This window comes from Trematomus bernacchii, unplaced genomic scaffold, assembly GCF_902827165.1.
Source record: "Trematomus bernacchii unplaced genomic scaffold, fTreBer1.1, whole genome shotgun sequence".
NCBI lineage: Eukaryota > Metazoa > Chordata > Actinopteri > Perciformes > Nototheniidae > Trematomus > Trematomus bernacchii.
The window spans coordinates 6,221,578-6,235,953 of NW_022987588.1; the positions used below are offsets into that span (position 1 = coordinate 6,221,578).

General features: G+C 39.9%; 1 protein-coding gene across 1 annotated transcript; it reads left to right on the forward strand.

Annotated features, from left to right (window-relative positions):
* The first annotated feature begins 407 nt into the window (after window positions 1–407).
* slc9a2 (solute carrier family 9 member 2) lies at window positions 408–12,842 on the forward strand. Its single transcript, XM_034128949.1, has 13 exons — window positions 408–888; window positions 1,311–1,525; window positions 1,620–1,868; window positions 4,474–4,724; window positions 4,811–5,028; window positions 5,496–5,695; window positions 6,175–6,264; window positions 6,349–6,419; window positions 8,402–8,569; window positions 8,673–8,778; window positions 10,745–10,861; window positions 11,105–11,192; window positions 11,935–12,842. The coding sequence occupies exons 1-13, from the start codon at window positions 624–626 to the stop codon at window positions 12,333–12,335; spliced, it is 2,439 nt and encodes an 812-aa protein (XP_033984840.1). The 5' UTR covers window positions 408–623; the 3' UTR covers window positions 12,336–12,842.
* The last annotated feature ends 1,534 nt before the right edge of the window (window positions 12,843–14,376 follow it).

Genomic DNA, 14,376 nt, shown 5'->3' on the forward strand with positions numbered 1-14,376 from the left:
TTCGGAAACTAAATCAAAATGTTGAGATGTTAATTCAAAATTTCAAAATGTATCTCGTAATTTTCGACTTGCAACCAAACTTTTAGCCAAACTCCAGAAATAAGTTTTTATTATTTCACATTTTAGTCATTTACTCTGTGATGGTGTAGGCTGTAATTCCTAAAAGACACCTCAGGTAAATCAGAGAAACTGTTTGTGTTACAAGTGAAAGTGGAAACTCGAGTCGGTCAGGAAACTGGTGTCACCGAAACTTCATAGTCGGCCCTGAAGGTCCCGCAGAAACACCTTGCCCCACCCTCATTACCCGCTTCAGCTGTCAGCCAATCAGAGCAGGGCTCGGGACCGCGCCCTGCTGTATCGGAACTCGTGGACGCGCGGCAGGTAAACCACAGGTGTGTGTTGTCCTGCTGCAGTTTGAAGGAGACTCACCCGGACCTCACAACCTTAAAGACTGCAGAGGAGAGAATTCAGACTTTACTGTTGAAAATGGAGTAAATTACAAAAAAATCAACTTTTAGAGGAATTTGTCTCACCTCATTTGCTTTTTCCTCCTTTTATGGATTAGTTGATATTCACATCCATTTGGATTACTGTTTAGGGGCTGAGGTTTTTTTTTTTGCACAATGGATATAAACATTTCCAGACGGACAGGAGTTTTACTCATTATTTTCACGTTTTTAAGTCTTCTCCATGGCTCCAGTGGAGAAATCCCCTCAAAACCAACCGGCGGTGTCACGATCCTGCCCCCGGTGAAACCGGATAATGGCCCCCAGGCCTTCCCAGACGCGGAAAAAGCAAATTTACCGGTGTTTACCATGGATTACGCCAGAATACAGATTCCCTTTGAGATCACTCTCTGGGTGCTGCTGGCTTCATTCGCAAAGATTGGTGAGTAGCTCACATTTGACCATGTGCAATATAAACACTTGTTTGCAATTGTACTGTGCAATAGTCACTTTTATGTAAAAGCATACATTTTTACAAGGTCTCAATACTTTGATATGTTATTTGTGTCACTTCGTTTTTTTAAATTGCTGCCATGGTTGTGCACTTGTTTGTCTTTATTTTTAATTAATTACTAATGTTTGCTTTTCTTATTTTTTATTACTGCTGGCCTTTTCTACCTTCTATGCCACTTTGGCTGTACACTGTAAATGTTGCCTAATAATGCTGTGGGACTAATAAAGGGATTCTGATTTTGATAACATAATATAGGGCATCATTTTATCAGGAATATATGTGATGCTTTCATGTAGCAGAGTGCCCTCTTTCTGTTTTTTAAACTTAATTGACATCCCATTTCATTTCAGGTTTCCATGTGTACCACAAGATCACCATCTGGGTGCCAGAGTCGTGTCTTCTCATCAGCATTGGTCTGATCGTGGGGGGCATCATGTACTCGGTCCATGAGGAGCCCCCTGCTGTGCTCACCAGCAACGCCTTCTTCCTCTACATGCTGCCCCCCATTGTCCTGGACTCCGGCTACTTCATGCCCACCAGGCCTTTCTTTGAGAACATCGGCACGGTCCGTTTAAAAACAGCCACATTTTCCTAAATCACATTCCTAAAATATTCTCCTTTTTGAACACTTGTTTTTGATTTGTCGTGTCTGTTTGCAGGTGCTGTGGTTTGCGGTGGTGGGGACTCTGTGGAACAGCATCGGCATCGGCATGTCTCTGTTTGCCATTTGCCAGATCGAGGCGTTTGGTGTGCAGGACATCAACCTCCAGGAGAACCTTCTGTTCGCCACCATCATCTCGGCCGTGGACCCTGTGGCCGTGCTCAGTGTGTTTGAGGACATTTCAGTGAACGAGCAGCTCTACATCGTGGTGTTCGGAGAATGCCTCTTCAACGATGCTGTCACTGTGGTGAGTGGGCACAGAGTCCTAAAGTCCTTTGTGGTGCCCTTTAATCTAAGCTGAGACTTGCTGCAACACGTTGGCCTGTTCTGGCTTAACGCTTGTTATGAAAACACCTATTTTAATGAGCAGGGTGTCACTACAAACTGTTCCTAATTTCTTAATGGCACTTCCCAATAGGACTCATACATATTAAAAGATAAAATAATTGATGTATTGACGGATACATTCTCCACCTTTTTGATATTTACTTAATTTTGTGCCATTTTTCATGCAAAAATGGGAGAAAATGCGGTTTCAGTTTCTTAAATTTGCAGATTTCCTGCTTTAATCTTTTTCTATAGCATATTACGCTGAATATCTTTAGGTTTTGACCTGACATACAAGACATTTAAAGACTTTCTTTGGACTTTAAAGATGATCTCTTACATCTTTAGATACATACATGGACCTTGAAGATAATTCTCAGATTAATCAATAATGAAAATAATCTTTAGCTGCAGCCTAAATGCAAAAAGTAGTGTGGGAACAAGGCAGAATCACACACATAGAGTTAATCATGGACACCATTGTAACCCCACCTACCCTTTAAAACCCAGTTTGGACCCTTGAGTTCAAAACGGGTATTATAAGAAAAGGTAGATCCAGTTTCTTTTTGTTTGGAGCTTTTCTTATAATTTCTCTAAAGGCTCAGCTCAGGTTTCCTCAGATACTGTACGATAACTTCTTTCTCTTTTTCTAGGTCAATATGCATGTATGACAACATAAAGTGTGTCACTGCCAAAAATGCTGAACAGATAAATACCTGAACAATTTAAGTGAAGTAATGTTAGAGACAGATGGGTCCACAGACCTGCGCTGTGTTTCCTTTGAAGCTAGTTTGCTTAGATGCTGCCAAACCAGTTCCTGTGGCCACTGTTGCTTTTGGCTGTTTGGGAGGCGTTTACACATCCTCTGCAACTTGACTGAACTGCATCACGCTCAAATGTCCCCCCTCACCTTGTTCTGATTGTGTTCAAACACACCAACCCACGTACAATAACCTGCTCTTAGCTGTGGCGTGGTGACCCTTTTGTTTAGTACACAGTCGCTGATGCACACAGGGAAGACAAACATTTACCCAGGCCTTTCTGCACAGAGAGCTTTGTGTTGCAGATTATGATCAATCAAGCAAGACGTAATGTTTGCTTAAAGTAGACATACTTCATATCAGCCCTGCACTCATTAGTTAAGGTTGTGACAGATTTAAGCGTGGGAAGAACTCTCATAATTTTAAGTAGGATCCTTTTATTCTAATGTGGGATCCCCTGACTCCACCCATGACTCAGAGTTTCAGGTTATCATCTGTATCATCTGTGCTCTGCACATTTTAAAACAAGGAACTGTTGCTGCCTGACTCTACACACAGATCCACTTTAAAAACATGTTAAAATAGGCTCCTGTGTGTCTTATCCATGATATGTTAAAGGCTTATTCACACAAGTAATTGACAGGCTCATCCCAGAGCAGAAACCTGTCTTAAAAAGATGAATCTAGGGATTTATTTGTTTAAACTCTGTGTAGGTGTGGCTGGAGGGCTTACTGTATGTTATCAGGTTGTACGTCCGTCCAATTCTTGTGAATGCTGTATATATATAACGCCAGTGGGGAATTCCCGTTAAGGTTATTTATTTGTACATGTAGGTTGGTTTCATTTGCAGTTGAAAGACAAGGTATCCATTGTGACACACGTTTAGAACAAAACACAACATGCAAATCTTTAAAAAAAATGTTGTTACATAAGTCTACTTGGACTTAAAAATGAAGTGATATTTTTTTTTAAGAGGTCAAAGTCACAGAGACACGCTAAACATGTTTTTGTCCATAAACATTTTTATGATAATTATTCAATTTTACGCATATGTCTAACATGATAAAGTGATTAAGTTATGATATTTGGGACAGACGTGACGATCAATGAATTTGACTGTTAACCGAATCGTTCAACCGCAAGGCAGTCATTTTAGTTTATCTCTCATTGATGACAAATGTGCCTGAATGAGTGCAGACTGCCTGGGCAATTCAGAAAGTATTGTTGAAAGAAATACTATAATATGGAATATCACTTGCTCTATATACCTTTTCAATTATCCATATTCTTCATAGCCGTTTGCTAGTCAACATGAAGCTGTAAATGAGATGCCACAACTGTGAGTGATTGTCTCGAATCAACTCAAATAAAAATGTGCTTTATGTTTGGTATTTTGTCTTTCACGTCATTTACTTCAATGGTTGCATACTGTACAGCAAGAGAGCAGATTTTAAAAGCCACATGACCATAAAATAAAGTAATGAGTTTCCCTCTAAGAACAGAAGCACAAGGCGATTGCTCCGGCAAATGCTCCTTTGTCTGAGTCATTCAGCGCTCTTTGTGAAATTAGATTATCAAATTGCAAACAGTGCAGAGTCAATATTTCAGTAAATCACTGTTATCAGCAAATGTGTCACTACAGGCACCTGACCCCACCCATGACCTCACATAGAGATTGATTGGCTGTTTCTGCACAAATGAATGCAAAGCTGTACATAAAAAAACAGTGTGTGTGCATGGTTGTTTTAACATGTATATTTTCAGGTGTTGTACAACATGTTCAACTTCGTGGCGGATATGCCGGTGGTGGAGCCGGTGGATGTTTTCCTCGGCGTGGCGCGGTTCCTTGTGGTGGGGTTCGGTGGGCTAGGCTTCGGCATTTTGTTCGGCTTCGTTGCCGCCTTCACCACAAGATTCACCTCTAGAGTGAAAGAAATCGAGCCGCTCTTCATCTTCATGTACAGCTACCTGGCCTACCTGGTGGCCGAGCTCTTCGCCATCTCATCCATCATGGCGTGAGTAGAACACATCTCCAAGTTAAAGCATTCAACAAAATGACGAACACATCAAAAACACAGCTGTTGTTTATGTCTTTCTGCAGCATTGTGACCTGTTCTCTCACCATGAAGTACTACGTGGAGGAAAATGTTTCCCAGCGTTCCTGCACGACGATCCGACACGTGGTCAAGATGTTGGGCTCAATCTCAGAGACCCTCATCTTCTTCTTCCTCGGGGTCGTCACCATTACAACGGAGCACGAGTGGAACTGGGGCTACATCCTGTTCACGCTGCTGTTTGCCTTCGTATGGAGAGGTCTCGGTAAGGAAGGGAGGGGTCTGTGTTTTGTTAGAGGTCAGGATTTATGTTTGTCTCAGCTTCTGTCCGTGCCCTGTGGAGGTTTCAACTGGTGCTATGAAGCATCGTGCCCGTTTAGTTTGTGTCATGGGAACACAAATTGATGGCAGTAGTGTGCCAACAAAAGCTAAGAAAACAAGACTTCTTACCAGATTTTGATATGTTAGAAAGATTTGTCTTTGCAAATGTTTAGCAGAAAAATCAATTGAACTACTTTGTCAAAACTTCAGTACACTTAATGCATTTTGGTGAAGCTACATTTAATAGATTTGTATGTAATATTGTTTAAAACTTGGGGATGCAGAACAAGCTGTAAACATTGAGCTGCTGCTGGAAACAGTTCTGAGGCGATTGAACCAAAACAGTCAAATTGGGTACCTAGCAGATATGGCATTTATTCCTAACGTTTGTTCTTCCCTCTGTCCCCCCAGGTGTCTTAGTGCTGACTCAGATCATAAACCCCTTCCGCACCATCCCATTTAACATGAAGGATCAATTTGGTTTGGCCTACGGTGGCCTGCGAGGTGCCATTTCCTTCGCCTTGGTCTTCACTCTTCCTGATCACATCGGCCGAAAGCCGCTCTTCGTCACGGCCACCATCTGTATCATCCTCTTCACTGTCTTCCTTCAGGTGAGAGAGCATCTGTGTGCCTTTTACTTAGAACTATTCACACAGTTGTTTGCTGTAGATCAAACATATAAGTCTAACTTATATTGGCGTGGTATATGTTAGTGTTTGTCTTAGTAAAAAAGGGTTTTCACTCATAGAGAAAAATACTGATGTGCTTTGTCATGGTTGATTTTCTTTTAAGCTTAAAACAACAAATGATTTGAAGTTCACATCAGAATTTATTTGAATATTTAGTAAGTTGTGCAGGTTTTGGATGAAAGAATGTTGTTGGTCTCACATTTACATCAATTCAGTGTTTTTCCACTTCCACAAAAAACCAGAAGAGCTTTTACTCCTGCAATAAAGACTGTAGATTCTTTAGATTTTAATTGAAAGAATGGTCAAATGAATCGACAGTCAGTGGGGATTTGAAAAGTCTTCTTATGTTTTATTTCTGGGTTCCTCTGAATCTGTGATCTTTCTCTCTCTCTCCTCTGCAGGGCATCAGTATTCGACCTTTGATCGAGTTCATCAATGTCCGCAGAACAAACCGGGATCTTGACACCATCAACGCAGAGGTTCACTCCAGGGTACGCCACACATTGTGATTGTTGTAAACAAGGTCAACTGTTTGTTTTTGGAGCATATGTTAATGTTTCTCACTTTGCTCTCAGATCATGGAGCACACCATGGCGGGAATAGAGGACCTCTGCGGACAGTGGAGCCACTTCTACTGGAAAGACAAGTAAGAACTCTCTTCCTGTCTATTCATCCTGCAAAATGCTTTTAAGTACAAAGATTTTACAAAATCTGTCGCAAGTAGCTTACACAATTTGCACATTACTCACTGATACTTAACTTACTTACTTATAGATTAATATGCCATTCAGTTTAGAGGGAAAGTATCTGCAGTGAAACTGGAGGAGTGCTGGCAGTTTCAGTTTACCTTCTCTCTCTCTCTCCTTTGTTGTTTTGTTTGACAATGCCATTGTTCACACCCTGAGACTGTGTGGGAATGTGGAGAGCTAACTACAATAAAGGTGGCAGGTCCAGCTTCCTCCATCAGCTATAAAATATAATCATTTTCTTCCAAATGATCTGAAATCTCTTTTGTAATCTACTACCTTTACAGCTTTAAGGTTTTAATTAAAGTAATGCATTATATCACTGAAGTATTGAAGTAGTTCTGTGTTTAGGTGCATAGTTACCCTCATTCAAAACTTTGAAATGGCACTTATATACATCTTCAAAACCGCCTCCTTAATACTTGTAACAATTAAATAGAACAATATAAATGTATCATTTATTTAGCCGCTTCCTCTCTGCGGTTTCTTCTCTTCCTTGAACCTTTGTTTACACATACCTTGCTTTTTCCCGTGAGACAGGTTCCTCAAGAATGAAGATTTTCAGTTTGATTTGTAATAAAATAACAGTAACACACAGAGCAGTCAGAAAGTTCATATTAGGACAGTGACCTATTAGTTCTGGCGTTTATCCAGCACATTGCAAGTAGTTACATTACCTAAGCTTATAGGGTGTTGTAGGTGGTTTACATTCATATTGAATGAACTGTGTAGCATTTTAATACACAATCACTCAATTTTATGACAATTCTGCAGGATCTATACAAAGACAAAGCATTACAGGGGAAGATACCAAGTGTTTACTGATACATTTTTGTCACAGATTAAAACAATTAATAATTGAATACTGATATATTACTTTCCAAAACTAGAATATACTCAATGCACTTCACAAAACAAAGATTTAAAGGTATTTAATGATATCAAAAAAAGAATCTACAATGTGTAAACGTAACAAGAAAGTTGCAATAAAATAATAATTTATAATTAGATTTTGGGTCACGATGGAGAAAGTGGACTGATTTTGTAAAACCTCATAGGTCAGATTTTATTTTTACAAACATATGATTTAACTATGAAGTCCTGATCACTCCCTAATGTTCGTACTTTTTACTGTTTTTATTTTGTCTTTCATTAAAAAAAGAAAAAGGCATTTCGGACAGACAAACTTAAAGTGGACCTATCATGCTATATTTGAATAATATAGTGTAGGACCATACCTATATAAGGCATATTTATACTTTTTTTTTTTTCAAAATACCAAACAGATCATGCATTTCAGCCATGCCTCATTTCGCTCAATTTGAAAAATGTTAGCTCTGCAAGGGCTGATTCTGTGAGAACAGCACCACCTACTGGCCTGGCATATGTACTACAGCGTCTCCAGCGCTTTCGAACGGCAATGGCCGTGTCTGTCTCGTCCTGATTGGTGGAGTTGGCCCAATAGCCGTAGCGCCACCGTCCTGACGTCAGGACAGTGTTCAAATCTGGATCAGTTTTTATCAGATCCGTTGCAGCCCCTTTTTTAGAGATTTGGGTATGGAGGAAAATAGAGAGGGTTGTGTTTTCTGACACTTGGTGAGTTCCCTGGAACACCGGGGACACATATTCATGTATAAAAGACATACAAAAGTGCATTTTGCATGATAGGTCCCCTTTAAGATGTACAATTACTATGTCTTGAAAAAACACTGTATAATTGTTTGCTGCCAAATGTCAATAAAAAATATATTCCAACAAAAACAAAATTAGATTTTGTAATGTTGTTGGGGTAGCTAGTGCCTGTTACCAATACACTATTAAAAACACATCATGGAGCCGCCCAGGAATATGTTCCTTCATTGTTCCCTTTTTCTCCCTTCAGATTCTTGAGGTTCAACAATCTGGTCCTGCGGAGGATCCTGATCCGAGACAACCGGGCCGAGTCCAGCATCGTGTCGCTGTACAAGAAGCTGGAGCTGCAGAACGCCATGGAGATACTGGACACCGTCACCGGGGACATCACCGTCGTGCCGTCCATCCTCTCCATATAGTATGAAACCTTCATTTTATATCTCTGACCATCTCACCACCTCCTCATTGTCTGTTCAGATCAAAGGGATGGATGAAGTCAATTGTATTTATTTGTCTTTCAGTGAGGAGAAGAAAAGCTCTGGTAAACCCAAGAAGAAGTTCCAGGCTCCGGACCTGAAGAACATGCACGACATCCTGTCCAAGAACATGTACAGGATCAGGCAACGGGTGAGACATTTTAAATATTCATGCAGGATAACAGATGTGTGCACAAACTTATGCTTTTTCCCTTATTCTGTATTCTGCTATCATGCATCACAGTGGTGGAAAGTAACCAAGGATATTTTAATTTAGGCTAAACACTTCAGTACAATTTTGGATGTCTACTTTTCTTGAATTTATCTATTTTATACTCTTTACCTCAAGTTCTTATACAGAAAGAAAATGTGTTTTTTCTTCTCCATAAATCTGGCATGTACTGTACCTTGTTTTTTTATAAGGCATGATTATAAAAGACAATGAATGTTTCAAGATTTAACGAGCAAATGATTGGACAAATGTGGTCTCCTTTTCACATTAAAGTGTTTATAATTATTAATGATCAGATCCACCAGAGATTTTCCCTCTAAACTCCTTACATGTTTAGGTCTCAATGTTTCAAAATCCAATATTTCACAAAAGAATTATGAGAAAAGTCCAAATCAATGAATACAAATTTGAGCAGGAGAACATCTTAATCTTTCCTCTCCCATTTAAACCGCTGATATTGATCATGTGACCCGTCACAGAAGACGCTAGCACCAGTCTTTGATCATTTGCATTTAGCTGTTGTTGTAAACCTTCAGCTGCTTACGGTAACCAGGTGAACAAAAATGTTACCCAGTTTGAAACATAGACTTTCTGTACTAACACAAAGGTATTTGGACTCTAAGCACTGAAACTCGCTGATGTTTTGCATAACCCGAAACTGGCCGGCAGTATTTTTCCATAAGTGACATGATACATTACCCACAGAGACGCTTTGATGTGGAGACAAATAAGGAGCATGTGCTTCTGACCCTGAGACGACCAATTGTCCCATTATCTTGTTAGCTACTCTTTTAAAAATCCTTCACATATCCACAGTAATGTCTCTCACACAAACCCTGCGTCTCCTCCCGTCTGTGATGTTTGCACTTTCAACATTTGACGTCCTCAGCTGTTTATCCTGCTGACTGGTGACAAAGCGGGCCCTCTTAAAGGTTGTGTCATTTTAGAGTGGACTGTACTTTTGTACATTTTTTACACACTTGTGCTTTACTACTTCCATTTCCTGCTACTTTATACTACCAAATATTAAACTTTGTACTCCACTACATCTACTTTAAAAGCAGCAGTTACTTTAAATATCATATTAATAGTTAGAAATACAATTAACAAATAATGTATCCTGTATTATTTAAGTTAAAATATAACTTTATTGATCACTTGCTGAAATCCCGAAGCTACCAAAAAACAAAAAACGTTTCCATTTCGAGATGTAATTAAAGTGATTAACACGTTAAAGCATCAATAAGTAGTCAAATAATATAATATAAATCATATTATTCAGAAAATTGACCGTTGATAATTAATACTTTTTAATTTAGGTTTATTTAGTTGCCAATGCTTTTGCTAAAGTCAAATGTACTTAATTACAGTAAATGACTAAAGAATGTCTAAACTGTGGTTTTCTTACTATTATGCAAGTTAAAGCATGACAATGCAAACGGAACAGAATATTACATTGGTTCCTCTACAGTCTCATCAAGTTATCCACTAGTAAAACAGAAAAGAGCATGAGACATTTCTCTAAAGTACAATAACAACCTGTAGAGGGTTTTATAGGTCTGATGTCTCACTAATAGCTGCAGGGTTGACAGATCTGTGTTGACAGTGAGGTTTACGCTGCGTGGAGGAGGTGAGTGTCCAAACAGAGGCATTGACAGTTCAAACAGGTGTGGCCAGTTTTGGTTGAGTAACCCGAGCTTTCAAAAATGCCGTCTCCTCTGAAAGCATTTGAACTGTCTATTTGTCTGCAGCTATTATCATTGCGGCCACCTGTTGGCTCTCTTGGGGATTTATTCCAGATTGACACAAAACCGTGGAACCGTGTTAGCTTGATGGTCTTAATCTGCCGTGTAATGATGTCTTTTTTTTCATTTTCTTTAACTAGACGGTGGCATACACAACCAAGCACGCCCTGCCCAACGACAGCCACGCCAGAGAGATTTTGATAAGACGCCACACCAGCATCCGCCGCAGCATGAGACCCGGCAGCTTTCAGGCCCCGGTAAGCAGGAAGCCAAACCTGTGGCTATTGACTCAATGAGCTACATAATACAGTGTGCTATCAGCCTCTTAGTTTTAATATAAGGAAGAGCGAGCAGCTTTAAAACAAGTGAAGTATGTCTTATCGCTGCAGAGATAAAAGTGTGCCTTATTAAACATCAGGTTCATTTTCTTTATCCTATTCCTCATTCTGCTTTTTGTTTCTTGCCATTCTGCTGTTTTATTTCCATGTCTTCTTTCTCAGGGGGTTCCCAAATCCCACAAGTACTTCTCTCTTCCTGCTGGGGAAAGTCTGGATTCAAAATTCCCTCCTGGGAGGCTGAGCGTTACGGGTAAGCTTCTCAAAGTACTTTTAATTTAGCCTCAAGTGTTCCCATTAATGTCCCCTTTTTAAAATAGATTTTAAAGTGGGAATAATCATCTTGAGTGAAAGTGTTTTTTTTAAAGGTTTTTCAGAAAAAGGAACGTGTCTATTTTTGTATCAGATCTCGATTTAAGGTACAGGATATGAAGTTTACACTTTACACGCAGTGTTGTTCTTGGTATGGCAACAGGTCAAGACAAATGTCTGTCAACAAGATGATTTTTAATAACATTTGTGATCCCCTGACTTCTCATTTCGTGCCATCTTAAGGTCAACATTCCTATTTATTCAATAATGTAGTTTATGACTGAATACATGTAGAACTAACAACATTACCATCAGCCTCAGCTGTACGGTTAGCATGCTAAGATTAGCATTTAGATCAAATATGTGCCTAAGTTCAGCTGTCCTGTGCATGATTTTGAACCAATCTTCCCCCAAAACGTTTTGCAACATATTTACATAACTTCAAGATTTTTTATTAAGTTATTTATGTTTGAACTATGTAATAAAATGTGTGCTGGATGACCCAGCAGCAAGTCAATGAGGTTTAACGTGTAAAACTCTGTGACCATTTCTCATTCGTCAAGGGTTTTTTCATCTACATTAACACGCTTTTTAACTTTTTAATTGCGTATAATTCTGTGGTGGCAAAATTCTATTCACTTCAGAATTTCATTACAATTTTACCACTTTTTCTCCTATCCCAGATGATGAGGAGACCATGTCGGAGATGGCCTACCCCTCCAGGCGCTCTCGGTTTGGCCAGCCCTCGCGCTCCTCCTCCAGAGGCATGATGCCTCTGCGCCGCCTGGACACGCTGACGGAAGCGTCTGTCGACATGCTGGATGAAAATCAACGGCGCGGCACATCCAGAAAGACCTCCTCCTCCTCCTCCTCCTCCTCCAGTGATTCCCGAATTCCCGCTCCTCCCCATCAGCTCCACTCCCCTGTGGACAATGACAGTGGCTCGGCTGATAACTTAAGGAACGGGCATGAGGAGGAAGAAGGGGAGCCTTCACTTCCACCTCCATCCTGGGCAGTTGAACCCAGAGACAACGCCACGCAGAACCCTCTGCTCAGACGGCCGCAGTGGAACCCAAAGAAGTAGAAAGAGTCTCAAAGCAGCTGGACTGCCACAGACTGAGTCTCTCACGCAGCTCCAGGGTCTCTACATAAGACTTTGTATTAAAATAAATTAATACAGGAAGTCCAGTCATTTCTGATTTGAAGTGGACCATTTTGAAATAAGCCAAAATGGACAGTAGTTCCTCGAAGTGAGCCACATCAGAAGCCCAGTGCACTACAGTGAAGGTACTGTGTATGAACAGTGAGACACAATGTGATTTTAATACTAGGTAATTTAAACTATTTCAAGTAATTATTTCATTGTTGTAAATATGATACTTTTTTTCTACTTTGTTGCCTATTGTGTGTGACAGCTGATTGAAGTGTTTTTGATATGTTAGTTTATCATGAGGAACTATTGCTGTGCAGTACAGAGTTCTCCTGGGTCTAACTGCAGGCCTTTTGTAAGTCTGTTACACTGATGGACCTCACCAGTCTGGGCCCATTTATTTCCTTTTACTGTAATAAATGATAATGTTGTTGAAAGCTGTTTTCGAGCATAATCTGATTATTATCTGATTCACTCTCTTTGATTGGGAAAAAGTCTGAGAAGGGATTCACAATAACAAAACAAAAACGTTAGTAACAAATATTTCTAGTGCATTCACAATGAACCTATAGAAGTTAAACAAAATGAGAATTTGATTAGATAAAAATACGTTTATATGAAGGGGGTTGGTATATAAATAAGCCGGCGGGCATTGGGTTATCGTTATGAAAGCAATTTTTAGCATAAATAGTACTACAATCTGCCCTGATGCATGTAACTTAGTGGATACGTTCTCTTTAATATTCCCTTTAGCTAGGTTACAGCATACTCAAAAACACCTTCAATCAGAAAACACACATTTCTGGCTGTCAATATATAGAGATATTAGGTTTGCATTTAGTCAAATTAGGATTAAACTACCCCATGTGTTCAATTCTCTACCTCCTTAAAGCTCCTTAAAGATTGTGTTTTTGCACTCTAAAATGGGAAATGCACAGAGCTGCTCTCATCAATTCCCAATTGTGTGATTTGAACAATCAAATCAACACAGGGGAATTTTGACATTCAGTTGTAATGACGAAATGTACCACAGAGGGACTGCCACAAAAGTAAGTACGTTTGAAGTAAAAGCCATAAGAAGATGAGAGAAGTGTTAACGGTACAGTATGTGTGATATAGGAGGCGTGTGGCGTAGTGGGTTGTCCGTAGGTGTTCGGATCAGAGGGTCACAGGTTCAAACCCCACTGCAGTCAGCATGTCGTTGTGTCCCTGGGCAAGACACTTCACCCCAAATTGCTCCTGTGGGGATTGTCCACAGTATTGAGTATGTAAGTCGCTTTGGATAAAAGCGTCTAACAAGTAACATGTAATGTAATTTAATATAGTTCAACTCAACATCCAAACTGTAGCATTGGACGGTGTCCAATAGGGGTGCTTGTCTCAAACCAGTGAAGAAACCAACAGAACCCAGTAGAATTTAATGAGTGGACGTTGGCAGGGAAACAGTAACGGGTCTGAGTGATAGAAACTGACGATGTATCAAAGAGAAATAATTAGGCCATGGCATCCATTCAGATTACATTAAAACATGTGCCTATACAATCTACCTACCTCAGCTGTTTGGGTACTTTTGTATATGAATTTGTAATCTTTATAATCAGTTGTATTTTCCAAGTTCTATGTTATACGAAGTATAAACAGGAGGGATATGTTGGAGAAATACTGTTGTCTCCCCTTTATGTGTTGTTTTAATGCACTGATACTCTGCACTGTGTATGACCTTGCAGCTGCCTCTTCTTGTGATAGGAGGAGGCAGGGCATTTCAGGTTGTTGATATTTATTAGAAGACACATACTTGTTGTCTTCTAAATATCTCATTTCTATGAGGCGTGAAGGAAGTACGTGACGCTTTCCAGAAGACGTCACAGATGACCCCGACACCTTTCCGACACCCGCGGATGATATTAGCGCCACCTCGATTTACGACTTTGTTGTTATCTCCGTATTTTGGACTATATAAGCCTGATGTTTTGTG